This window comes from Typopeltis vanoorti, chromosome 5 (assembly GCF_054136105.1).
Source record: "Typopeltis vanoorti isolate ZY-2024b chromosome 5, IOZ_Tvanoo_1.0, whole genome shotgun sequence".
Lineage (NCBI taxonomy): Eukaryota > Metazoa > Arthropoda > Arachnida > Uropygi > Thelyphonidae > Typopeltis > Typopeltis vanoorti.
The window spans coordinates 95,221,202-95,247,417 of NC_143553.1; the positions used below are offsets into that span (position 1 = coordinate 95,221,202).

The 26,216-nt window shown below is 34.2% G+C and overlaps 1 protein-coding gene across 1 annotated transcript; it reads right to left on the reverse strand.

Moving 5' to 3' along the window:
* Nucleotides 1–6,948: 6,948 nt before the first annotated feature.
* Nucleotides 6,949–24,381, reverse strand: LOC150106667 (zeta-sarcoglycan-like). The gene is made up of 5 exons (XM_090393450.1): nt 24,124–24,381; nt 22,909–23,010; nt 19,503–19,590; nt 16,280–16,399; nt 6,949–7,025 (listed from the first exon to the last, which is right to left on the reverse strand). Exons 1-5 carry the CDS (start codon nt 24,379–24,381, stop codon nt 6,949–6,951), a joined length of 645 nt encoding a protein of 214 aa, XP_090249576.1.
* Between the last annotated feature and the right edge of the window lie 1,835 nt (nt 24,382–26,216).

A 26,216-nucleotide genomic window follows, 5' to 3' on the forward strand; every position in this document is an offset into this window, starting at 1 on the left:
ATTTAAATATGTAATCATAAATTTTAATTTAAAAAAAATATTATTATACAGGTGTCTCCATGGTGTCAGTAGACTCCATGGAACTCATTGCTTTGCAACATATATACGGTATAGAAAAACGGTATAGAATCCTAGATTCTTCGCTTGGAGAGTAGTGAATCAATTGAATGAGTTGTTTGACTCAGTTGTGAGTGTTTCGTCTGTCAATGAGTGGTATGAGAGATGCTGTGTTGGATAGTTTGGGTCTCCCGAGATATGAGTCTACTGACGCCTGGAAGCTCATTCCTGGAAGTTGTATAACGTTTAGGAATATGGGATGAGAGGTGAATTCTTTCCATAGAAGGTGGTTGGTGAGTGAAATGCATGACCAGAATGGGTAATGCATGCCACAACTTGACTGTCGTCGAATGTGCTAGTAGTGTGGAAGAGAAAGGAATCTCGCCAATGAGCCTAGGAATAATAAGAATTAATAATAATGGATGAAGTCACTATTACAATAATACTACGAAACGATTCATTTTAGATTGTTTATGATCACTTTTCTCTTACGTTGCATTAAATAAGAGAAAGAGAGATGCTCTGATCATAGTGACTGCATCATTAGTATGCTGTAATGTCGCTTTTCTAAGGTCATTCACCTTTATTTCTGCTCTACCTGTCCAATCGACACCCGCAAAGACGCGTCCTGTGAAGTGGGATGTTGGTTTAAGAGAATCCTGTCATGTTGCCAGCTTTATGGTGTCAAAACTCTTGTTTAAAATTACGCACGGAATGAGTTCTTATGTCAGACCTCAAGTTTTTCCTCGATCCACGTCCAATTGTTGATGCAGCCTATAAATCCAGGTTTCGAATTAAACATTTACTTCGCTCAACTTCTATCTTTCTGATTCATGGAAAAAAAAAAAAATAAATAAATAAAAAAAAAATATATATATATATAGTATAAATGCTCTATTAATAATAATCTGTACAGTATTTGAAAATCTCATGAAGATTTACAATTTTTATTTCATACAAAACTTATAATAAAAGTTATAATAATTTGTCTGATACCTGCAGTCAGCCAAAAGTCTGAAAAACACAAACTTCTGTAACAAGGTAATATTAAAAAGTCTGCATTTTTGACAATTAAAAATCCCAAACTCTCTGCTGATCTCATTTCATACTATAAATATCAAAAGGTCGAAGAAACGCAGTAAACATGATTTTTAAAATTATAATATTTTATACATCTCTAATGTCATTGCTAGATAATCGTACGTGCCATATCTACGGTGACCAGACGTCCTTTATTTAAAACGACAGTATTTTATTTTGTGAACTGAAATAATAATTTAGATCTAATGCCCACACTGAACGAGTATTTTCATCAGTGAACAATATGTGGACCAGTGAAAAAACCCTATTAAAAATAGAAACGCTAAAAGCATGCATTTATACCAAATGCAACTTTGACATGAATTGTATACAGTTTTATGAATTTTTAAAACACAAACCTGGTTTATTAAAAAAAAAAAAAAAAAAGTTCATTCTTGTGAAACGTATAAAAATTAAATTTTTTTAAGAATAATATGATTGAATTTTTATGAATAATAATGATTGTTTAAAATGCTATGCATATGCTTTATATTTTATTATAAATGTTATAAAGCTTTTTAGTTTTAGTGAAACAAATAAACGCAACCTGCTTTATTATTATTATTATTATTATGAAACAATTTCTGATTTGTCTTTTATTTTCTCAAAAAAAAATATGGTCACCATAACCATATCTCAGCACGCCATCATAAACTTGCTTTCGTTAGCTAACGATTATTAATTGTTACTTATACTGAACAACATAAATCGATATAATAATGCACTAATTTGCCAGTTTAATCATAATTAACTCAATTTATGATTTTTATCAAAGCATGCAGTTCTCTAACTACAAATAGGACGTTTAAGAAAATATATGAAATCTATTTACATAATAATAATAATAATATATTATTATTATTATTATTGTATATAATATAATATTTTACAGCTTAGTTATTCATCATTATCAAATTCCTGAGAGGTGCGCTCAGGGTGTGTACAAGATAATAGTACCACAAATGACAATTGTAGTACTGTTATCTTGTACCAGTAGTACTTGTAATATTGGTAAAATATTAATACAATAGTAATTGTATCAATAGTACTACATGAAAATGTTACATAATTCCTAATTTCCAATCAACAATTTTCCTCCAAGTTAATCTGTTATCTGTCGAGACTGCAGTATTATCAGAGCTTATTTTTCTCTATAAGTTACTTTTTACTGTATCAATCTGCCTAGCATTTTGTTTAGGTGACCATACCACCTGAGATTAGCTCTGCTAACACATTCCTGAATGTTAACAATGGCAAGTTCTTCCTAATAGCTTCATTTTTAACATCATGATACTGCCCTACATGCTATCTGTTCACTCCTTTAATCTTTCTCAGAACTTTCGTATCTGTGGTGTGGTCTCCAGTCTGATTAAGTGTTTTATTTTTAACCCAGCTCTCAGATCCATACGTTAAAATTAGCTTGAACTCTGTCATGCTAGCTTAGTGTTTTGATTATGTTCTCTCTTATTACATATATTATTCAGTTAACTTCCTACCATACCAGCTTTACTAATTCTGTCATCTATTTCCATATTTAATTTGCCATCTTCACTAAAAATTGTGCCTAAATAGATGAAATGTTTGACTTGTTTTATAGGTTTTTGCATTCAGGATGCAGTTAATGTTTTCATACCAAATTTATTACAATAGTTATTCAATTTAATCAGGGAACCTTGCAAACTTGTACTGGATTTATTTAGAAGTATATCACCAGCATAAAGGAAAGAGCTGAGAGTAACATCTCCAAATTTCATATCAGGTTTAATACCACTTTCCTTCATAATGTGATCCATATAGTTGATGAATAACAGTGGAGATAATGTACACCCTTGTCTCACACCTGATTTAATATCAAACCATCTTCCTGTACCTCCAGTTCTAACTGCTGAATTACAACTCCCTCGATGAGTCCTTGGACTCCCGGAGGTGTCAAGTAATAATAATAATAATAATATAGTACTAAACTGACTATACGTACCGTTTTGAAAGGGACAGTGCCGTTTTTTTTTTTATATTTCCCGGCCGTCCAGTTGTTTTAATAAAAATATAAATTTTGTCCTGTTTTTAATAAAAACTATAAATATACTTTAATATTGGTCAATCATAAATTATTATTCATAACCTATAATTGTATATCAACATCATGGATACCAATAATTTGTATAACCATGGAGTCGCATTGTTCGATACCAAATATCGATATCTGCAGTGATTTATTCAGAGAAAATAAAAAATAAAAAGAAAAGAGAAATACATGTTGGCAACAATTGCGCGTCTCAGACGCGCCGTCTGTTCTGCTGTAGCGTTAGTTTTTGTTTTGTCTTATGCTAACCGGTGGCTTTGCTATTCAATGCCGGTGGTTTAAATTTCATATTTTTTGAAGTTTTCAGTCCCATTTTTTAAAGCTTCATGTCTATCCTTTCAATGTCAAAGAGGAGAAACTGCAGTTTTAATGACGATCTCCAGAAAGAATTCAATTTATTAAAATGGACAAGCTATGTAGCGATGGAACAAAAGTAGTAGCCAACATTGTAATGTCCATTTTTCCGTTGCTCATGGAGGTAGAAGCGACATCAACCAACATCTACGTAGCCAGAAACATAAGGATGCTGCAAAGACTCTGGCTTCAGTTAAAAACATCAGCCCGTTTATGGTGATAGTGAAAGCAATAAAATTGCAGTAAGAGAAGCTCTTGTTTATCATACTGTGCGTCAAGGATGACTGCTTGTCGACACTGATAAATAAAATTTATCAACTAAAATTTTCTTTAGCATGTACCAAATCAGAAGCAATATTTACCAACGTTTTATCACCGTACATATTGGACGAAATAATAGAGGATTTGAATAAAAGACATCAAACTTTTTCCAATCGTTGTGTGGTACTTTTTGTCAAATTGTGGTGTTCAAGACAAAATTATAGACTTTATTTCCTTACCTAGTGAAACATCCGACCTATAGTGTGTTATGTCGAGGGAAGTAAATGACAAATTTGCCTTACAAAACAAAATTGCTGCTTGTGTGCTGCTAACACGAACGGCAATTTTGGTGGTTGCAAACGACTTGGCAAAAACTTGAAACTGAACTGAAGAGGCAGATTATCGGTATTGGTTGTGAGGTACACATGATACACAATTGTCTCCAGTGTGCTGTCGACTGTTTATCAATTGATATTGAATGTTTTGCAGTGAAAGTATACAAATACTTCAATATATACATAGTCGGAGTTGAAGAACTGAAAAACTTTTGTGACTTTGCTGGAAACAACTAGACTAAATTGTTAGTGCATGGAAATACAAGATTTTTGTCCTTGAGTCCATCATATAATTTTAATATATGATATTAAAATTATATGACAGAATTTTAAGCATGTTTGATGAGCTTCGTTCTTATTTTCTTTCTCAAGAAAAAGACCCTGTTATGTTGCGAAAATTTTTTTTCATCTGCTTGTAATTTACTCTCGTTCTCCTATTGCATTTAATTACCGATAGGGCATGTGATTTTTTTTTCAGTTGCTATAAAATAATAATGAATGATGAAGTTATTATGAATGTTCAACTTTTTTTTTTTTTTTTTTTAATGCTGTAATCGGTAGTTTTCGGAGAGCATTTTCGATTGTCCCCTTCTTCCCTCTACAGCACGTTTCTGTGTGCGTGCGTATGTGTGTGTGTGTGTGTGCCTGCCTGCTAGAGCTGTAAACTCTTTCGTGTTAGTCTCCAAAAGTACTGCGTCGTCCAAAGATTTCACCTCACTTCGCATTGCGGAGGCAGTTTGGTAGTTTATTAATGGGTTAGTTTGATCGGTGGGGTAGCGATGCTATCTAATAATAACAGAACAAGGAGGCTTCCCGTTGCATTCCTTGTCCGATAGGTTTTTGTATTTGTTGTTGTCTGTAGATATGTGTGTTCACGGGGACGGGTTGCTATTTGAAGGAACGAAAAAACCCTGGATTCCGAGAGGAAACCCTCCATCTTCGTATAAGACCAACTAACTCATCTTTGAATGAAAAGCCCTAATAAAGGTTCTTCGCGTCGTGACGGGATTCAAACCGAGCTCTTTCTAGCCAAAGGGCTCCAAAGAAACTAACTGAGCTATGTAGGTGCTGCCTTTGACTACATTGTTTAATTTACTTGGCTCTGGTAGCGTCCCAAGGAAATGGATGGAGGGGAAAAATAGTCCCATTGCATAAAGGAAACTCCAAGACAGAATTAGCAAATTATCGACCGATCAGCATTTCAGTAGTGATAGTCAAGATATTCGAGAAGTTGGTTAAAGACAAAATTCAGGAATGAGAGGATTAAAATGGGATACTGTATGGGGCACAACATGGCTTTGCGAAGAGTAGGTCATGCATCAAATACCTACTCACTTTTTATAATAAAGTGACAGCCATGTTAGATAAAGTTAATAGTTACATGGCGATACTGCTGGACTTTTCAAAGGCATTTGATAAAATATCGCATGGAATTCTGATACATAAAATGCAGCAAATGGGAGATGGACATGAAGTTTTGAGGTGGATAAGACGGTAGTTGATGGAGAGATGCCAGACAGTAATTTATTCAAAAGTAGTGTTCAGTAGAAGGCCTGTGAATAGTGGCGTGCACAGGGCACTATAATTTGGCCACTATATTTAATTTGTACATTAATGATATAGCAAATGATGTGTCAATAAAAATGATTTTGAAATTTTACAGGATGATTTAAATACACTGTCAGTATAGACAAACGAATATCAGTTTAATGTGGCAAAGTGTAAGGTTTTGCATTTTGGGGTGAAAAAGATTACCAGTTGCGTACTGCATTGATGGAACGACACTCGAGGAAATCGATGAAGTCAGAAATTTGGGGTGTCGGTACATAGGGAGTTGAAGTCAGGGGGCATATTGCAAAAGTGGATAAAGCAGCTCATCGAATTACCTGATTTAATGAAGAACACCCTGACAAACAGAGAGAGAGAGAGCAGGTTATCGTATACCTCTTTATAAGGCATGAGATACGGTTCTATCTGACTACTGTGCACAAATTTGGCCACCTGAATTTCTTGGTAATGTGAAAAAGATGCAATGGATCCAGAGGCGAGTGACCAAGATGGTCTGCGGAATGCTCCTTATGAGAAGTAGTCAAAGAATTGTAAGTTACAGAGACTGGTTCATAGACAGGAAAGGGGAGGGGAATAAGATATAGGTATATAAACTGTTTAAGAGTTTTTATAGGACTTATAAAGGTAAGAAAATTTTCAGTACATGACTTAGTGTGGGGTAAAACTGATAATTATTCCTGGAAATTAAGTAAGAGTGTAGTTAGCAAGGGCTTGCGGACCAAAAAGTTTTGCTTGGAGAGTGGTGAATCAGTGGAATAGATTGTCAGAGTCAGTTGTGAATGCTTTATTAGTCAATCAGTCCGAAGAAAAATATGACCGATATTGTGCAAAATTGCTGAGTTAGTACATGTCAGAGCCTCCCACGACGATTCTATGGACTCCGTGGAGGTGACGTTATTAATAAATAAATAAATATATATATACACAGTACATAAATCCGGGATGCTTATGGTCTCTTTTTTTGTGTGTGTGTGTGGGGGGGAAGAACCTGAAGTAATAGAATTTTAAGTGAGAGAGAGAGAGAGAGTAAAATAAAAGTACCGACATTTTGCTGCACTGTTGTTTTATGGGTTGTTTCTCTCTCTTTCTCTCTCGTCCTCTTTCCAGAATACGCTCCTGATAGAAACAACTCAAATTTTGTATACTCTTTATCTATTTTATTAACTCTTTCAGTAAATAATACAATTATTAATAAATAATCACTTTAACTCACTTGAGATCTCGAGATGAACTGCCTCTCACTAAATTAGTTTTCAGTGATCCTTCAAGACGAAGTCCTCCAGATTCTGTTAATAATATTTGTTTCGAGAATAATAATTCTTCGTACATAGATAAATAATTATTTATAATAAATATTGTAAACATTTACAAGTAATATCTAATATCTTAGTTATAATAGAGTTAAGTAATATCTAACGTAAGAAACTTCTAAAATCTGCTTGTAATTTCCAGTAGAAATTGTTTCAGAAAAATTAATATTCTTATATTTCGTAAATTAAATCATGAAAATAAAAAAATTAATTGTACTGTATTTGTTCACGCAGGCAGGATCAAATTCAACAGTTTTCTTCTGTAACTTAAATATTTGGCTTTATGTAAAGAAAGAAAAAAAATTCTTTCTTTTAATTAAGATGAGATGATTACAAATAACAGATGTTGAGTTAGGTTATCTTAGGGGACGGAAAGTCTAGAAGGCGGACAAAATATGCTTAGGAAATAAATACATATAAAGAAAGATTTTTTCCAAAAAAAAGCAAATTGGGCAATGAACGAATAGGCATTGTTCGGTGACCGAGTCGAATTGTGAAAACCAGCCATTATACATGTGCTTTATGGGATTTGCTTTTTTAATAAGATGAAAACCCCAATAAGACTAGATACCGCAGTTAAAAATCTCTTATAAAAGTTACTTGTGCCCTAGATGGGATTCGAACCCAGGTTTTAACGCAAAGCTGAAGAAATCTACGTTCGAATCCCGGCCTGATCCTCTCGAATGAGCTACTGAGGTCCTACAAGAATTAAAAACGGACTTCTGTGTGAAAGAGAGGGAGGTAACTCATTGAGAGACCGGTCATCAATCGCTTCTTTACCGCGAAGATTTTTAGAGAGCTCGGATGCTAGAACAAATGTAAGAACAGTATTTCAAGGTTTGACGCTATTTGCACAAAGTTAATATTTGTTAAGAGGCAAAGTAATGCCCAGAGAGAAAAAAAAAATAATTTCCGAGACAACACACATAGGATATATTCAGCCAAGAAAGATCAGAGTTTAGCGTTTCTACAAGAAACGCTAAACTCAAATGTTAGAAACAAATTATGTTTATATATATATATATATATATATATATATATATGACAGAATGATCATTGACTCGGTTAACATACATAGTTTTATGAAAAAAAAATTGAATGACTAGAACCGAGATTTAATTAAAAAGGTTTTAATATAAACACACTACTAGTTTCGGCCTGTAACAGCCTTCTTCAGGTGACATTATAAAAGAAAAAACACTAAACATTGAGGGTTAAAAGACTATGAACAACATAGACAGTCTTTATACATAATTAGCATTAAAACGTTGTAGTTGTAATTGAAGCTGTTCTTTCATTTGTTGCATTGTTGGAAGAGTGCGTGCTTGCTGCATCACGTGAACGCCAGTACATGATTACAGCTGAATGACTATCCGGGAGGTTGTAGCTTAAGTTGTTATTTAGATGAACAGGATTGAAGATGATTTCTCTCGATTCCACAATTTTTCTCTCTATTTCGTCACTGCAACGGAAGATGTTTGTAGATTTTTCCCAGCAGACTTTGTGACTTTGGTTATCATCATCAGGATTAGCCGAGAAGAGGATATGACTTGATAATGCACTTGCTCGCTGTCTCTTGTAAGTAATGTAGTGTAAATGTAAATCATGTAATTTACAATATTTACAATAATGTAAATCAGTATTGATCGGAGCATCCAAAAGTAACCAAACTGAAGCCAATCATGATACCTCTCTTGACGTCACTAAGTTCACGTCGTGTTGCCATACCACCTGTATTCAACTTCTACGATGAAATACTGTTTCCTGTTATCTGTACACTGGTTTTTATGTTATTAAGAAATCTAGAATGTTCCATAACTTCAAATAACAGCGGTGTCTGGATTGGTAGATAGTGTATATAGTTTAAGAGATCATCTACCTTACTTTCAGGTTTAAGCCCTTATAATGGTTTATCGTGTCTTAGATAGGATTCAAAAACGTGAAGGAACGGTGTTTTTTGTGGTATCCCAATATTTGTTGAAATTTGAGGATAAAAATCTCTCCATCTAACTACATGTAATGTTCAACGAGAAGAGAAAAGCTGACAACGCAGTTACAAAAGGCAGATGTTTCATAAGATGAGAGCTTATTTTATTACTTAATAGGCCTCAAACCGGATCAAATTCCTTAAAGATCTTGAGTAATCAGTAACGTCTCTCTCTCTCTCTCTCTCTCTCTCTGTAGATCAACAATGGAAAAATTCCATATTAATCATTTCATAATGTAAGTTTTTAGGTGGCGTAGAAGTATACTGTATTCAATAGATTTCTTCTCCATTAATCCATTATTTCTGCAGAGAGAACTGAAGTGAGAGATATAGAATGGTAATTTGTTGATAAATGTTTGTTGTCCTTCTCAGGAATACATGAAATATACACGTACCGGACAATCAATTAGAAACCTTGATGCAGATGTAAGATGTAAACTTACGCAGCGTATATGCAAAATACTTGGTCACGTGTTCTAGGCGACTATTTAAGAATGCTGTTGGTCAGTAATCGTCAATGTTGATCGTAATGAGAAAAAAGGATCTTTCAGAGTTCGATAAATTGTTTACTGTGGGAACTGTGGTCCTAAGACATTAGGAATGAGATCGCCGTCGTCTGAGAAGATTGTAAGGACAAACGAACTTCCTGTGTGCAGCAATTGACGGAAGCATTTAATGAAAACGGTTCCCTCATCGAATTATGTGCAGGGAATTGAAGAGGACTGGTATTAACAGTCGTATGACTATACGGAAACCACTTAGTTCCGCGAAGTAAATAAATATTTCTAATTCGGTCGCCGGTATGTGTAGCAAAAATTTCAAGCTACAGGATAAATATCCCCTCCCCCCCCCCAAAAAAAAGTGAACTTACAGCATTCAGAGTTTACTCGTATAGAATACGAGTAAACTCAGAATAGAAACTTTCAGAATAATCTGATAAATGCCATCCGGACTAGGAGACTATTTTGCAGCCAAAATGGACGATATGCGATATGTCTATCATCTCTGTAAGACACTAATTCAAAGAGGATATCGAGTATCTAGAATGTACCAGGAAAATGGTGCAATTAAACCATCTGTATGCGAAAACGATGGAAGCAGAGTTGGATAAAATTCGACTTCTTTAAAAAAGGAACCAGAGCGAGTAGGGCTAAAATTTGGTCACAGTACAAGTCTACTTCTAGCTGTTTCAAATTCGTTATCGACAAGTTAATCATTTGTTTACATCTTTCTTATCCCATCTTTATTCCAGGAATAAAAATTCAGGTTTCCCTTCATACGAGACTGGCTAGTTGGTGAAAGATTCGTTGCGTCCTAGACAGGACTCGAATCCAGGTCTTTCAACCAAAGAAAATCGTTACTACTGACTGAGCTATGAAGGCAGTTATTTGACGTGAAAAGTTTGATATATCAGAAGTGGAAAGTGGAAATTTCGATGAAAGTATAAAAATTATGCTTATTTTTTTTTTTTAAATTTCGGAAAGCTTTGCACACTTTTGAACAGAAGTAAATAAAGAACAATACCTATGAGAACTATTTTACAGAAAGCTTTCAGCGCAAATATTTGAAACAGGAGAATGCAAACAATAATCCAACCATCACAGGATCGCCCTTTTTGATACTAGGATTTTAGTAGAGCAAACACATAGAAAATTCATAAGCATACCTCTTGACTTGAAAAAAAATGGAAGACATTTGGTGTTGTAACTATCAAAATCTAGCGAAAAGCTGACTTCGCTATCAGAAAAGTTGAACTGTAGAAAAATGAACATTTAAAGCAAAGCAAAGTACAAACTGAGAGCATTGCTATCCTCATTATCCTGACAGACTTTAACCAACAGAGCCTGGGTTCGAATCGGTGACATAAAGGTTTTTTGAGAGAATACACAATTTTCTTTTTTACACTAAGATCGCAATCCCATCCACTAAAGTGGCTTGGAAAAAAAAAAAAAAAAAATATATATATATATATATATTTCATATACTTAGGAGTATCTTAAATGCTAAGAGATATGAAAAATTGAATTTTCTAGCAGGGCCAGTAAAACTCGAAGAAACTTCTATGTGAGTGGACATTTAATTAGAAAATCGTTTGAATTTTTCAGAAATACAGAATTTTATATTAAATAATAACGATTTCTACTTTTAAAAATCGTGAAAAACGCATTTCAAATAGGTTACTGAATAGAAAATAATGATTATAGATTTATGAAATTATTTATTAATATTTCCTATTTTCCTTTTATTTCCACGTGTTTCATTTCATAACAAAGTTTCACGTGTTAAATATTATGAGAGTATTAGTAGATTATTCGAGGAAGGCTTTACTGGCATCCATGCTTTTTAAAAGATTCAAAAATCCAACCAGAGAAGAAAAACTCAGTTGGCATCGGTGGGATTCGAACCCCACGATCTCTTGTTTACTAGATAGGCACTTGAACCAACTAATTATATTTTATTTACACCAAAGCATCTAAGTACATTCAAAATAAATATATGTACAACTATTTACAATATATATACACATGTACATAGAATGCTTATTCTATTGAGCATTTTGATTTACATTTTTTCATATCTTAGCAATATGTATATTTTTACAATTTATTCTTCCGTATTTTTTTTTAACATCATAATCTGCTCAGTGTCTGCTTCTTACTAAAGTCCTTTTAACATGAGCTGAGCAGTATTTTTTTATCTTTTAATATAACATATCTTTTGTATCCATTCAATTTTATATTATGAATTTAAGTTAACAGTCACATCTCTTTTCATAAATCATATTTCCTTCTATTATATGATATTCATATATTTTTGTTGTATATTTCCACTTACATATGGGATTCGATCTACGTTAGTATCTCTTGTTAGGAGACACTTAAAAAACAAGCCTATGTAAGGTTTGTTTTAATATATACAGGTTCGGATTTTACATTGTGAATTAATCTGACAACTGAAATTCTATTTCCATATACCATATTTATATATGTATATACATATAAACACATTTACATACACATACATATACATATCTATTACTACTTTACATATAATACATATTCTCTACATATGATCGTTCATATTCTATAGATATAATTATTTTACCTATTATACATATTCTATACATATAGTTTCTTTCATATATTTTTGGCTGTATATCATTAATTGGGTTATTGCTACATCATTATCTCTTGTATGTATGCGTATATAGGGGATGGGCTTGATTTCTTGTTTTACGGTGGGTCTTTTATTTCTTGAATACTTGTTCATCAACATCTTCTGTTATGAGACCTGTTCTGCGCCATTGGTTTCTTGTAATCTTTTTTCTGTGTATAGTGTCTGTAATGATTTGTTTTAAGTAGTTGTTCAGCTTTGTAATTATATCTGGGCCTGCTTCTCTGCGATAAACTTTATCGCATCTGCAGGTCCAGATAGCATACATCGCTGAAATGATGATTATTGCTGTAGTGTTGTTAATATGTCCTTCATTTAGCCAGAAGAGTGTGTGTTTTGTGATGGGTAGTTTGTGTTGTGTATGAGGCTGTACGGTGTTCCATATTTTTGACGTATGAGGGCAGTAGAGCATTATGTGGTGTAGTGTTTCTGGTTGGGGGACAAAAATGACATTTGGCTGGATGGTGCAGTGGAATGCCTTTCCCTATGCACCATAGTTTTGTGGGTAAACAGGCGTGGTGTACTTTGTAAAAGAATGTTTTAAGTTCAGGGTTAATGTGAATACTTTTTTTTTTTTTTAGTACATGGGATTGTTTTATTTGTCCTCTTTCAATCTCACGGTGCTGAGGGGATGGTATTACAGCTCGCGTGAGATTGATATGCGCTGTTTTGGGTTTCATGTTTAGGAATTCATTTTAACCAACTAAGCCACAACGCCCATACAGTTAACACCTTTCTTTAAATAAGTGAAAGCTAATATCTCCAAAAAAAAAAAAAAAAAAAAAAAAAAAAAAAGCAGCTTTTCATTAAAAGCTGCTTTTTTCTTTATGTAGTTCCCGCCATAATTTTTTTTTTTTTACCCTGTAATACTTTCGTACCGTGGGTGAGCTAAGGATTTTTCTTTATTTTATTTTATTTTTTGTATATTTATTTATTACACAGTCCGGGTAACACTACTATTGACCAAACATGGAATTTTTTCAAGCCACTTCAGTTCTCCGGTAAGCTGGCGGTCTCACACCAGATGATGAAATTTTTCTTCCATCTAAAAACAATCGTAAATGTCCATGACGAATTGAATAAAAAAAAAAAAAAAAGAGAAGAAGTAGGATCGATGGATTAGTAAGTGGATGGTGAAAAAAAAAAATGTTGGGCAGCCACTGTCGGGTTTGAACAGAGTTAGTGGTAAGCAGAGAGGTGTGAATGCAAATTTAATGAAATGGTAGAAGTATTTGTAGAAAAATAAATAAATCTAAGGAAAAAAAAAAGAGAGAAATTTTCAAGTACAAGTATCATTAACGGGATGTTTTTTAAATTTTATTTCTAAAAATGAAATAAATCGTGTAATATATTTTATTCTCTAACGGGAGAAGGCAGATTTCTTGACTCCAAACACTTTCTGCAGAAGGTCGGCAACCACTCTCCATCATTCAGCTTTCTCTAATGTTGTAGTGAGCTCAAGCTGTTAATGAACCAAGACTTTCAAGATTGAGAGTAAACAGACACATACCGCCATCTTGTGGCTGTGTAGCCCTGTGGAAATATCGTTTGCTTCCATAGTGCTAGGCTTTCAAAGAGAGAGAAAGAGAGACCATTATATGTGTGATTATAGTCGCCAACTAAAGCAACTTTTTCTAAGACTTTGATCAGCCGGTTCCAGAGGTATAGTAGGGTCTCCCCCCCCCTTCCGGAAATAAGGGTTTTTAACTCTACACTTCAAGAAAACCGATTGTAGCATTCACTCTATTACAGATAATAAAATGAATTCAGGACCACGAGGTGGAGACAGTTGTCTGCTGTATTCTTTCCTAAAAGTATTGGTTGATTGACAGCGTGAGTTCATCTGTGAAGATGAAGACTAAATCTCTCTCTCTCTCTACCTATCTTAAAAACGTTGGGAGATAAAGCTTCCTCGCCACACGCTTTGGAGAATTAAAGGCATCGGAGGATTTATTTTATTTATTTTTATAAAATTTAGAAAAATATCACTTTAACTTCTGCTCAATGCAGCAAATGAATATGCTAAAAGTCATCATTATTTTTCATCTGTGATCTTATTCTTGCTGGAATCTCTTTCTAATTACTTAGTCATACTTAGCGAGTTGCGCTATTTTTAGGGACTTTTAAAGCTCCTTACCTACTACCATGATAGCATGCTAAAATTAAAATTAAAGAAAAGCTTAAATGCTTAAAAACTTCATAAAGTTTTACCTTTAAAATTCATTGATAAAGGGGATTTATTTATTTTTAAACTAAATATGAAAAGCATAATTATGTTATTTTTTTTAGACTAGGTCAATTTTATTCGAGTTTAGAAGTCATGTTTTTCAAGTTAAAGTTACTGAGATTTCACTTTGTAAATGACAGTGAAATTTGAAGTAAACCTAAATAGCGAAGGATAAAATGGGTTGGACTAGTTATTTTTGGATATCACAATTATAGGAGCTACTATCTTTTCTATTATTATTATTATTATTATTATTAATAATAATAAAAACCTGAGATAATTCTATAATATATTGCAAATTACTTGTGTTCTCCTAACGGTTTGTGTTCTCCTAACGATAAAAAAAAACCGAGTTTCCAGAAGGAAAAACTCCGCCACCTCCGTATAAGACTAATTCATCATCATCGTCATTATCATCAACATCACAATAAGAACAAATAGTCCTGTTAAAAGTTCGCCTCATACTAGATCGGACACGAAGTTCCAACTATGGTGTATATATATATATATATATTAATAAAACCTCTGAAGTTGAAGAATGAAACCACGATATGAAACAAGCCATTTTAAGCAGAAAAAAATAATAATCACACAAAATCTCATACACTTTCTTTCTAAGTTTCTTTGCTCTAGACGAGAACTTTTAAACAAGGAAAAAACAGCAGTCACCAGTTTATCCGTAAAGAATACAGGGTTCAATTCTCTTAATCAATTCTTTTCTCGAGGTCGATTTTTTATTTGCAGGAAGCAAAAAAGTCGCTCAAAACCATGAAATTTACTTAATTTGGGAAAACTAAACAACGACTGGATAAACTGCAACACGTTGTCACTAGCAACCTTGGCTATCCGCTTTAGACTAACATTTCTTAAATATCAAATCTGCTTCACATTACATACATCTTGACCAGACGTTTCGTTTCTTTCCTTTCTTTCTTAAAAACCAAAAGGCTTATCAAAGTATTTTGTAATCTTTTCTGTAGCCTTTTCCAAATTGCAAGAACTTGCTGATAATAATAAAATAATAAATTTTATTATTGTTTCATTAATAATAGCAATGAAATATAACTCACTTAAAGAGGATTTTTCTATTACATGTATTTTAACTCTAAACAAATATTCATGAGTGATTTTCTCAAGCAAACTTTTGGGAAACTGTACATTATCAAATACTATTTCTAAGACGCACAGTTAACCAATATCTTCTAATGCATTTTATTCCTAAAAGGAATAGGTGAGGTCGTTTAGCTCATCTAACGTTTGGAGAATGGAGACAATCAATCTCCACCGTTAGCCAATCAGAAATAGATAGCGTGCTCAAGACCATCATTGATTTTAATAGGAATTCAGGGAGGAGAGTACTACAGACAACTGCTGCTATCTCATATTAACTAATAAGATTAGTTAGTTTTATTATTTCGAATTAATTTTCGTATTTAAACAGCTGTAAATATCTTACTTCTTGGTTTCATTCATGTTATAACTTGTTCACAGATTATATCAAAAATTCAATTTCCATACTTATCAACCTAGAGAGAGAATTAAAATTTTTAATTCTCATAAAACAATAAATATTCTAGTCTCAGGCGTCTATACGCAATAATGGGAAGGAACTTCAAATAGTACTCTTTGGTCATCATAATTTCAAAGAGAAAAAAAAAAATCCCTGAAGAGCAGTAATGTAATATATCGTGCGCAAAATTTATCTGAAGATTATAAATGTTAAGTTTATTCAATACACGACTATTTTTACATCTAGTTTTAATAACAAAGCTGGGGATAAGCATGTCTAATATGTAAGTGCTTGTAAACATATATAAAATAATAAATTAATTCTTTACTTACCAGACACCACTAGATTGCCAGCCGCTACCACAACCTCATTAGGATCCACATGAAACAAAATATTTCCTAAAGTTCCTCTTACCAAGAAGTAACTGCTGACGGATTCCAATCCAGCTTCACCTGGATAAGTAAATCAATTAATGTTTTCAAGCTTAATATATTTACAAATGTATTTAAATCATTTTCTGTTCTGAAAAATGACGTCTTTTGACATACATATGATTAATCAAAATTAACTTTGAAAATGTTGAATAAAAAAATAGCAGTTAATGTGTAATCTGAAATATATTAAATGCTTTATGGATGGACTGATAGGTCATTTTACAGAGAGCAAATTTCTGGGCCTAATTCTAAAAGATATCGTTAGAACAAAAAGTGGGGTTTCCAGTGATTGTAAACAAACAGCGAAGAAGCCGAAGTAAAAGTCATTAGAATTTATCCAAAAATTGGCTTGCGGCAATTGGCTCTTGAAGTTCCTAGCAATGAAGTATCGTTCTTCATTGCTCAAAATGGAATCATTCCAATCATTTTCCATTATATAACAGCTTTTTAAATGAAGGCGAATGAAATAGTCTTATAGAGTGGTAGAGCTTCCTCCTCAGAAGTAGACAGATTAGCATACACTAGAAATAAAGTGACACACCACACCTGATTTAGCTTTCGTTACTTGGCAACCAGCCACTTCAAGAAGGTATGATCAACATTCAACAGAATGCAGCGATTTCGGTTATAAATTTCAGTTGATGGCAAATTTCTAAATAGGTGAGAGAACAACTTAATAACTGAAACAATAACAAAAAAAAAGTTATTTTTGTTTCTTGCTGCTAGTACAAAATAATTTCTGATTTATAGTGTTACATAAAACGAGTCAGGAAGTATTACAACTAATAAAAAAGTACACATTTCGCAATGAATTGCGGGGATACAGAAACTTACTTTAGAATAGAAACGTTTTATTTTAGTGTTTTCAGTAGATTTCGACAAGTGCGCTCCCTAGTGGCGATATTAAGCCATTACTCAATCTCTCTCGCCAAAAGTTTTGTAACACGTCCGATGTGGCAGAGTGAAAGGAGCAATGACAAAGTAACTTCACATTCTGTGCACGAGGTGCTTTATCTACCATCACAACAACAACCTAGATAGATTATTTGCTGGTACATGAAACTGATCTAATCTATGAGTCATTATTTTTAGAAACTGATTATGCAGGGTGTCCACAAATGATTACCCTGATTTCAACTGGTTATAATATTTCAACAATGAAACTAACTGAACAAACTTTGTTACATGTAAACTTGAGCACTCATAAAGTTTCCATACTAGTATCTTCAGTATACTGCTTTTACCACCAGGAGCGCTGCTGATGATTTTCTTTAAAAATGGCTTCAGTACAGGAAAAAGCCCCATGTGTTCTGTGGCTAGCAAAAACAAAATCTCCAGTTACAATGCAGCCAATGCTTAGGGCACAGTATGGAAAGAACCCACCTGATGTCAAGCTCATTAAGTCATGGAAGACAAAGTTTTTAGAAACAGGTTCAGTTCATAAGGGAACAAGCAGTGGTAGACCATCGGTTTCCGAGGAGACAGTTGAGGCAGTTCAAACTGCCTTAACCCGGTCACTGCAGAAGTCAATCAGAAGAGCTTCACTAGAATTTCAAATGCCAAGGAGTACAGTCCACAAAGTGGTACTCAAATGTTTGAAATTGTTTGCTTACAAAGTTCAAATTGTCCAGGAGATAAAGCCAGATGATCGTCCACGGCGTGAAGAATTTGCTAACCTCATTTTGAACCGCATCGATGAGGATAATGATTTTTTGCAGGGTGTTTGTTTCTCTGATGAGGCAACATTTCACGTGAGTGGAGTAGTCAGACAAAATGTAAGGATCTGGGATCTGAAAACCCACATGCCATAAGAGAGCACATTCGAGCTAGTCCAAAACTCAACGTGTGGTGTGGACTAATGCATGATCGAGTGATTGGCCCTTTCTTCTTTCTTGAAAAAGAAATTAATGGAAATGTGTACTTAGACATGCTCAATAATTATGCTATTCTCCAGCTACAGGAGATGTAGCTAAATGTTATTTTTCAACAGGACGGAGAACCCCCCCGCCCCATTGATTGGTCTCGTGATGTTCGCAAACGTCTTAATTCCCGAATCGCTGGATTGGCAGAGATGGTCCAGTCCCATGACCCACCCTGAGGTCACTGGACATTACACCCCTAGACTTTTTTCTTTTTTGGGGGGTGGGGTATGTTAAGGATCTTGTTTATACAACACCAGTTCCAGACCTTGTGACCTTGAGACAGCGCATCAGAAATGCAGTTGAAGGAGTCACACAACAAATGTTGGAGAATGTGTGGCGTGTTAATTGATTACCGCTTGGATATTTTACGTGTTACCGGCGGTGCACATGTTGAAGTTGTTCATTGCTTGTTTTCTATATGTTATGCATTGAAGTCTAACTTTGTGTTCCATTTCAAGTAGCCACTGAAAAGTTATCATATATTATAATCAGGGTAAAGATTTGTGGACACTCTGTACATGAAAGCCTTTACTGAGTCGGTATAAGGCGGCATCTATGTTACCGCGGCTTCTGCAAAGAATAATAATAAGAAGAAATGGACTATCATGGAATTCGAAGTTAGCATACACTGCACACATTTAATGTGGGATTGTCGAACTCTTGTTCTATTACAATGTGGGAAATTTCGCTTTCCTGAATTCGACAGATGCATCGTGCTTCTGTTAAAGTACAACGAGAAGTCACTTTGGTTGAGAAAAGTATTGCTATCATCACCTGATAACGTTTTTAGTGGAAATATTTTTCTGTTAGATTTGTTATTTCAATGCTTTAACTTCTGCTTCATCTTCATCTTGCAAACTCAAAGCCACATTATTTTGTGTAAACCACGTTTATGATAGACTATGGAATATGCATTTCGCGACAACTGTAGTGGTTTTACCAGGATGGAAAACATACTCGTACATTCCTTCAAGTTAATCCACATCCATTGCCTGATTTCCGCTTCTTTTCTTCATCAACACAGAACCAACTTTGAACAATTTACGTAGTGTCGCTATTTACATTCCTGCCTGAAATTTTCACACTAACCAGAAAGTTGAATTCCAGTCTAAGTACCTATTTAAAGTTTATCACCTCTTTTATAATTAAATCAAATGCGATTATTAAAGTATTTAGAAATTAGAATATACGTTACCTACTTAAAGTTAATTTGTTTCTGACGTTTCCATGCATATCTTTGGCAATGATGGATACGTTTCTGACAGATTCAAACTTCAAAGGTTGATCCTGTAATTAAAATAAAATTATAGTTGAATATGAAGCACTCTTGAAAAAAAATATACTTTTCAGCATATTCTAAAAGTTTTAGTTACTATTTGATTGTTCTTATAAAAATTCGATTATTACTTTTCGATTATTGATCAAATTTCGTTATATAATATTATTATTTTTTTTTTCAATGATGACTTTTGAATCATCTATTGTTTCCAATGTGCAATTTCCTGCTTGAAAATATGTATGAGAGCAAGAAGGTATCAACTTAGGTCTGTTTATTAATTATGTAATCGATTTGTTTCGAGGAACCGTTCTCTGAACTGATGACTACATACAGAAGACAATATGGAGCATGACATTGGTCCTTAAGCTGTATTATTTGGAGTACTTCCACAGTTTGACTATAGTATGGGGACGAGAGTTAGTCTGCAACAACACAAAACAGGCAATAATCGTTACTTACTCCGAATCGCTGTTTCCCCACTTATCGTGCAGCATTTTACACTAATGTGTTCATAAGCTCTTTGAAAATACATCACGACCACACTTTACCGAAGTGTCTTCTATGGATGACCTTCATAAGCAGATCCGTAACTAATATGCAGGTAGTTTTCCACTTCATCGACACCCTTCTATTGTCGAGAATAACTGCATTAGAGTTTAAATATTCTAATCCGTCTTTGATGTGGAATCAGTCCTTGCAGGGACGACGCTAGACTGGACATCGCCCGCTGCAAAGCTGAAATGAGCGTCCCCGAACAAACGGAAATTTATTTTTATTTTTGTCATAATCATGTGGAAAGAATTTACAAGAATTTTTTGTAAATCTGTAACTGTAACTTTGTAAATTTGTAATCTTGTAATTTTTGTTTTTCAATTTGCAGCAATTATATTGACTTACCTAATTATTATTACTTAATTCGTTTACAAAAATTTAAAGAAAGAATGAAACTTCATACTAACACTTCGAAACGACGCCCACCTTGGTGTGGCACCCGCCTTCAATGCAGGTCCGCTTCCGCCGGCCCTGAGTCCTTGAGTTTTCCACTTCATCGACACCCTTATATTATCAAGAATAAGTGCCTTACAGTTTAAATATTCTAATCAGTCCTTGATGTGGATGAACACCCCGATTTTATCTTTCTTCATCACTGACACTTTTTTTTTTTTTTTTTTGCCATGCTTGGAACCAAAACTAGTCAGATTACACATTTTAAAGACATAATATATGCATCTTTTTTTTCAGTCTTAGTTGCTTCAGAGTGAAACAACTGTCCCCTATATTCACGTGAAACTTCAGCGTAATTTCTCTTGCTACTCGTAAATTGTCTGTGTGCAAATTTATTAGTGGGACCAAATAAAATAATAATAATAATAAAACATTGATCTTTTCCGACTTATGTCCCTCACTTCTGCTTTATGGCGATAGTTGATTTCGAGACCTATTTTTTTTTTTGATAAATTAGTAATATATAGATCACAAATATTAAAAGTCGCAAATCTATTTAGCAGAATGCCATATTTCTGATCAAACGTTTTAACATTGCTTTAACCAATTAATCCATAGTATGGTCAATGATGAATAAAATTAATAAAATTTGGAAAAATAACAAAATTCCTACAACTCTAAAAATAAAATTATACGAAAGTATAAAACTACCAACAGCTCTCTACGAGGCAAAAACTTGAACCTTAAAAAGAGAAGCAAAGAGGAAACTGTTAGCTTTTGAAATGAAATTCTTCAGGAAAATAAGCAGAATTCATTGGACAGAACATAAGACTAATGCATGCACAGTGTTGCAAGATGTGAATATCTCCAACTCAACAATTCTTAATACAGTTAAAAAAAAAAAAAACATCTGTTGGTTTGGTCACATTGTGCGAATGGAACAGGACAGACTTCCTCGCCTAGTATTTGAGGGCACTATGGTGGGTACAAGACCCAGAGGAAGACAAAATTCACATGGCACAAAGCCCTGTCTTGAGGACTTAAGAGAAGAAATCATTACATAGTGTTGGACAATGAATCATGTTTTCAATGAATATGTCATGTCAACACCTATTTCAAAATAGTATGGGTCAGTCAAGTGACATTTAAATTCGATCTCCTCAAGGTAATCAGGTAAGCGGGCATAAACAGTCTAAGCACCATGGCTGAGATGAACAGATAAGAAATAAGAAAAAAATAACAACAGATTATTGTGCCGGGCTGTAACAACTGCAAACCCCATTCCCCATTTCGCAATAGTGAACGAGCCAGATACAATTCTAAAAAAACTTCCAAGTTGATTTCTGTAGCATTCTTAAACAGAATGTTTAAACGTTATTTACGTGATCGAAATACAATGCCTGATTCAATAACAATTCTTTTCTTTTGTGCTATGATTGTGCTAGGATTATGAAGCTTGCTTTACGAAATCTGCAAAAATTGTAAAATTATTGTCTTTTCAGTAAGTTTTATTCTCTCTCGCTTGTGAATTGCAAGCGAATTGTGCAATTTTTTTGTGCTATTTCGTAGGAAATAGCACAAAAAATTTCCAGCTGTATCTAAGAACACTGTTTTCACTCTTCCTGAAAGGGATTTTGATTTGGCCACACTTTATGTCATATTTTTATGAATAACAAAAGAGTAGTCAAGAATGCAAATCTCACTCTGCAAGAATTATAATTTCCAGGAGCTAGATATTTGAAAATACTTGAGCATCAGTCGAGATGATTGATATGCTTCTTTCCTAAGAAAGCCCTTAATCTAAGATAGACTTTGTGTATTGCTATGACAAAATTTATAGCAGCTTTTTATGTTTTAAGCAGAAATAAAGAATACTTTTTAATCGCTGATTTGTATGTTCAGAAATATCTCTGTGTTTTATTTATTTATTTATTTGTTGATTTATTCATTTCATATGCCTCGATTTATGTAACAGTAGATGAAACCAATTGAACTGACATCACATTATTTATTTTTGTATAAATAAGATGGTAAACGCATGTTTCTTTGTTTGTTTAACGAAACAACAACAATAATAAAAAAAGTGATAACATAATCGGAATTTTAAAAATTCCAATAAGATTACATTCAGAATTATTTAAGACCAAGTTATTGTGATCGATCTGGATAAGAAGATATGAATTTTTTTTTTTTTAATGTACATGTGGCAAAATACTGAGTCTGACAGAAACCTTAATAATGTAAATTATGCAACAAAAAAAAGCGTTTCATAAATTTGCTAATTAGGAATGATCTTGATGCTTCATAGATGAAACTGAAGAATATGAGATTACTTACACACCGTTTAGACTCTCTGGCAATGCATTTTGTTATGTCCTTACCTTAGGCGATATAATGTCTTTGGCATATAAAGTTTCCACAAACTCCACGTCACTGGACACCCTCATGCCATCTTCAACAATAGTAAGTTTTCCCGGTCCTTCCTGAAACAGAAAAAAAAAAAAAAAAAAAAAAAAAGTGTACTCGATATTAGCAGCGACTAATTTCTAAAAATCTCTAGCAATTTAGCGAAAAATAGCCAAACATAACTTTTTGCAGACATTTTCATCAACTCAGCGATCATTTCATAAACATAATAATAATTATTACAATATTAAAATAATATTACAATTGTTACTGGTGACTTAAGTGTTTCCAGGTTTTAAAAGTGTAAGTTAGAAGTGAATTTATAATCTCATTTAGACACCGAAATGATATTAGCTACAATTTTTTAATGCTTTGGAATTCAAAAAATAAACATTGTAAATCTTTATTAAATTTTTGTGGTTTCAGTTTTTATTTCTCAAATTCTCAAATAAATACTATTTAAATAGTATTTATTTGACCGTCTCGAGGATAAGGTGGTTGGCCCAATGTCTCCTATGTCTGTAGATGAGGGCCGGTTTGCCGGTTCTGGGGGATGAAAAACCCTACCTCCGTATGAGACTGGCTAACTCACCTTTGGTCGAAAGAGTTTTTTGGACGAAAGTTCGATTCCCGTCCAAGACGTGAGGTCTTGAACGGGAATCGAACCAAGCTTTCCGACCAAAGGGCTTCGTCTATACCGACTGAGCTGCGGAGGCTCTGAGTTAATGACAAGTAACTCTGATGAATTTGAAAATTCATTTGAAAATTGAGAGAAATATCCACATTATTTACCCTTCGCTAGTCATCATTAAATGAAACTATCCATCCATCTCATTCTTTTCCGTTGGGGATGAGTTGAGTTCCATAATTAGGGGTTTTTAGGCAATTATAACGCAGCTGACTTGCCACTCATCTGCATCTTCTAAGGGCGAGTACATGATGTGTGTAGATGTATGTGTTCACGGGACCTGTTTGTGTGGTTTGAGGGAAGAAAACCTTTAGGTTCCCGGAGAAAAATCCTTCGCCTCCGTATCAGACTTTTTTTTTAGTAACACAAAACACAAAATGTTAGATAAATACAATAAGATAAAACTTAGCATTAACGTAATCATCTCATCTTGTGTTGTCCTCATAACAAATTATCATAAATAGCATCAAATCTCATTCTCTGAAGCAAACCCAGTACTTACGGAAGTTAGATCCAGCAGTTTGATAATCCAGATAGTGAGAGACATGTTGACTACCACAACCATTAGGAGTAGCACTACAAGCATATACAGACATCTCTTTTTCCAGCCGTAGATACCGGGGGGATAATTCTCTGTTAATCTGAGAACATCACTGCCTGGAACGCTTCCGTCCTGGGTGGAAGAGAGTGCTGCCTGGGCAACACCTCCATTACATGTATGCGATCCCGTAGTTGATAAAGTTGGGGTGACCAGAGACATCCTATAAAACAATGTAATGTCAGTGAGGTAAAACGCTTTAATATCGTAAGCAGCAAGATTACCATACTGTAAACACATGCAAAAGTTGTTATGGGACTAGTTTTATAAATTACTACCTTGAAATATCAAGAATTAGTTTCTTTCATAAAAATGGCCATAACAATTACAAAAAGTTGATAATGTAACACATGGTTTCATGTTAGAGGTTTAATGGAATATTAACAGCACTGAGAAAGGATTAAAACGAATTTTAATACTTCCAATATTTCATCTCCGTCACAGAGACATCTTCGGGGATTACAAAAACTTTTTGTAACAACACACACACACACAAATACAATACAAAGTGAAACTAAAGTCCTATCTAGGTGGTGCGCCCTCTATGGGCATTTGCAGGTGGCATGAGATGTAAAGAGGGATCTCTGATAATTAAAGTTTCCCAAATTTTGGGAAGTTTAATGCAACCATATTTGTTTAAATTAGGTTGATTCCAGAGTGCAGATTCAAAGAATAGTCTTTCTTTTTTGAATTTACTATGGTGGAGCATGGTAGTTTTTTTTTCAGGAGATCCTGTGGGATGTATCCAAAACATGGTCTGCAAAGCCAGATTGACCATAATTGTGTTTGCAGAACCGTGTTCTTCTAACCGAATGGATGCTGACCTGCCTGTTTGTCCGAAGTAGGCAAGTTTACAGGAACAAGTTACACTATATACACCAGGCACTGAAAGAGGAGGGAGCTGGTCTTTAGTGGAGCGGATATGGGTAGCAAGTTTACAGTGGGGCTTAAAAGTGTATGGAGGTTGTAATTTTTTAATGATCTGGCTATTTTTTCTGAAGTACCGCGGATGTAAGGAATGGTGATGGCATTTCAGAAGTCCTTCTGAAGAGATGGACGGGGAATGGGGAAGGACTTGATTATTATTTTAATTCTGTAGTCATTATAGCCATTGGAAAGGAAGGTGTTGTGTATGTGTTTGAGTTCGGTTGAAAGGGCAGTTTTACTGGAACAAAGTAAAACTGTGGGCCCTACTGGTCAGAGTTTTACAAACTCTCCCACCACCACCCCTCCCAGCAATAATGCCATATTGTTGGGATGGGTGGTGGTGGGAGAGTTTGTGAATGTATCCGCCTGTATGAGTAGGTTTTCTATATACAGAGAAAGAAAGGTTACCATTAGGAAGGCGTGTTGCTAAGGTGTCTAGGAAGGGTAAACTATTGTTATTTTCCTTTTCCATCGTAAACTGGATTCTTGGATGTAGACTCCTGATGTGACCGAGGAAGGAGTCTAATGTGTCTGGGCCATGAGGCCAAATAGAGAACACATAATGTACATATTTTAGTCAGATAGAAGGTTTTAGAGGGGAAGAGTCAATGGCTCGTTTTTCAAAATGTTCCATGTAATAGTTGGCAAGAGGGGGGGGGGGGAACCCATGGCAGTTGAATGAATCCAAGTCCATTATTAGTCAGATATATAACATATCCAGTTTTTAAATTTGCAGATTAAGAAGAAGATTGTCAGGAATAATGAATTTGATATCAATTCATTTTACTTCAGGCAGTTTAACCTGGTTTGCCAATTGGATAAACGTCTGTTTCTCCAATTTACAAGCTGTAAGTTCGAATCCTATCAGCTCAGTGTGGAACCATCACCACATTGCTTATTCGGTGGCTAAAGGGTTTAAAAAGGAGAGGGAAGGGTATCATTGTATAATATTTCTTGAGAAATGTGCTACTTCTTGACAAGAATCATTGTTTCGAGAACAAGGTAGCTGACTTTTGATTCATTCGCTGAGTTAATTTGTTCACTCAAAAAACTAGAGAATTTATATTTTC

Coding starts and splice junctions, on each gene's coding strand:
- LOC150106667 (XM_090393450.1), bottom strand. CDS start 24,381: ATGTCTCTGGTCACCCCAACTTTATCAACTACGGGATCGCATACATGT. Junction 23,011..24,123: donor AACTGCTGGATCTAACTTCC/GTAAGTACTGGG, acceptor TTTCTGTTTCAG/GAAGGACCGGGAAAACTTAC. Junction 7,026..16,279: donor TGGCAATCTAGTGGTGTCTG/GTAAGTAAAGAA, acceptor TATTATTAACAG/AATCTGGAGGACTTCGTCTT.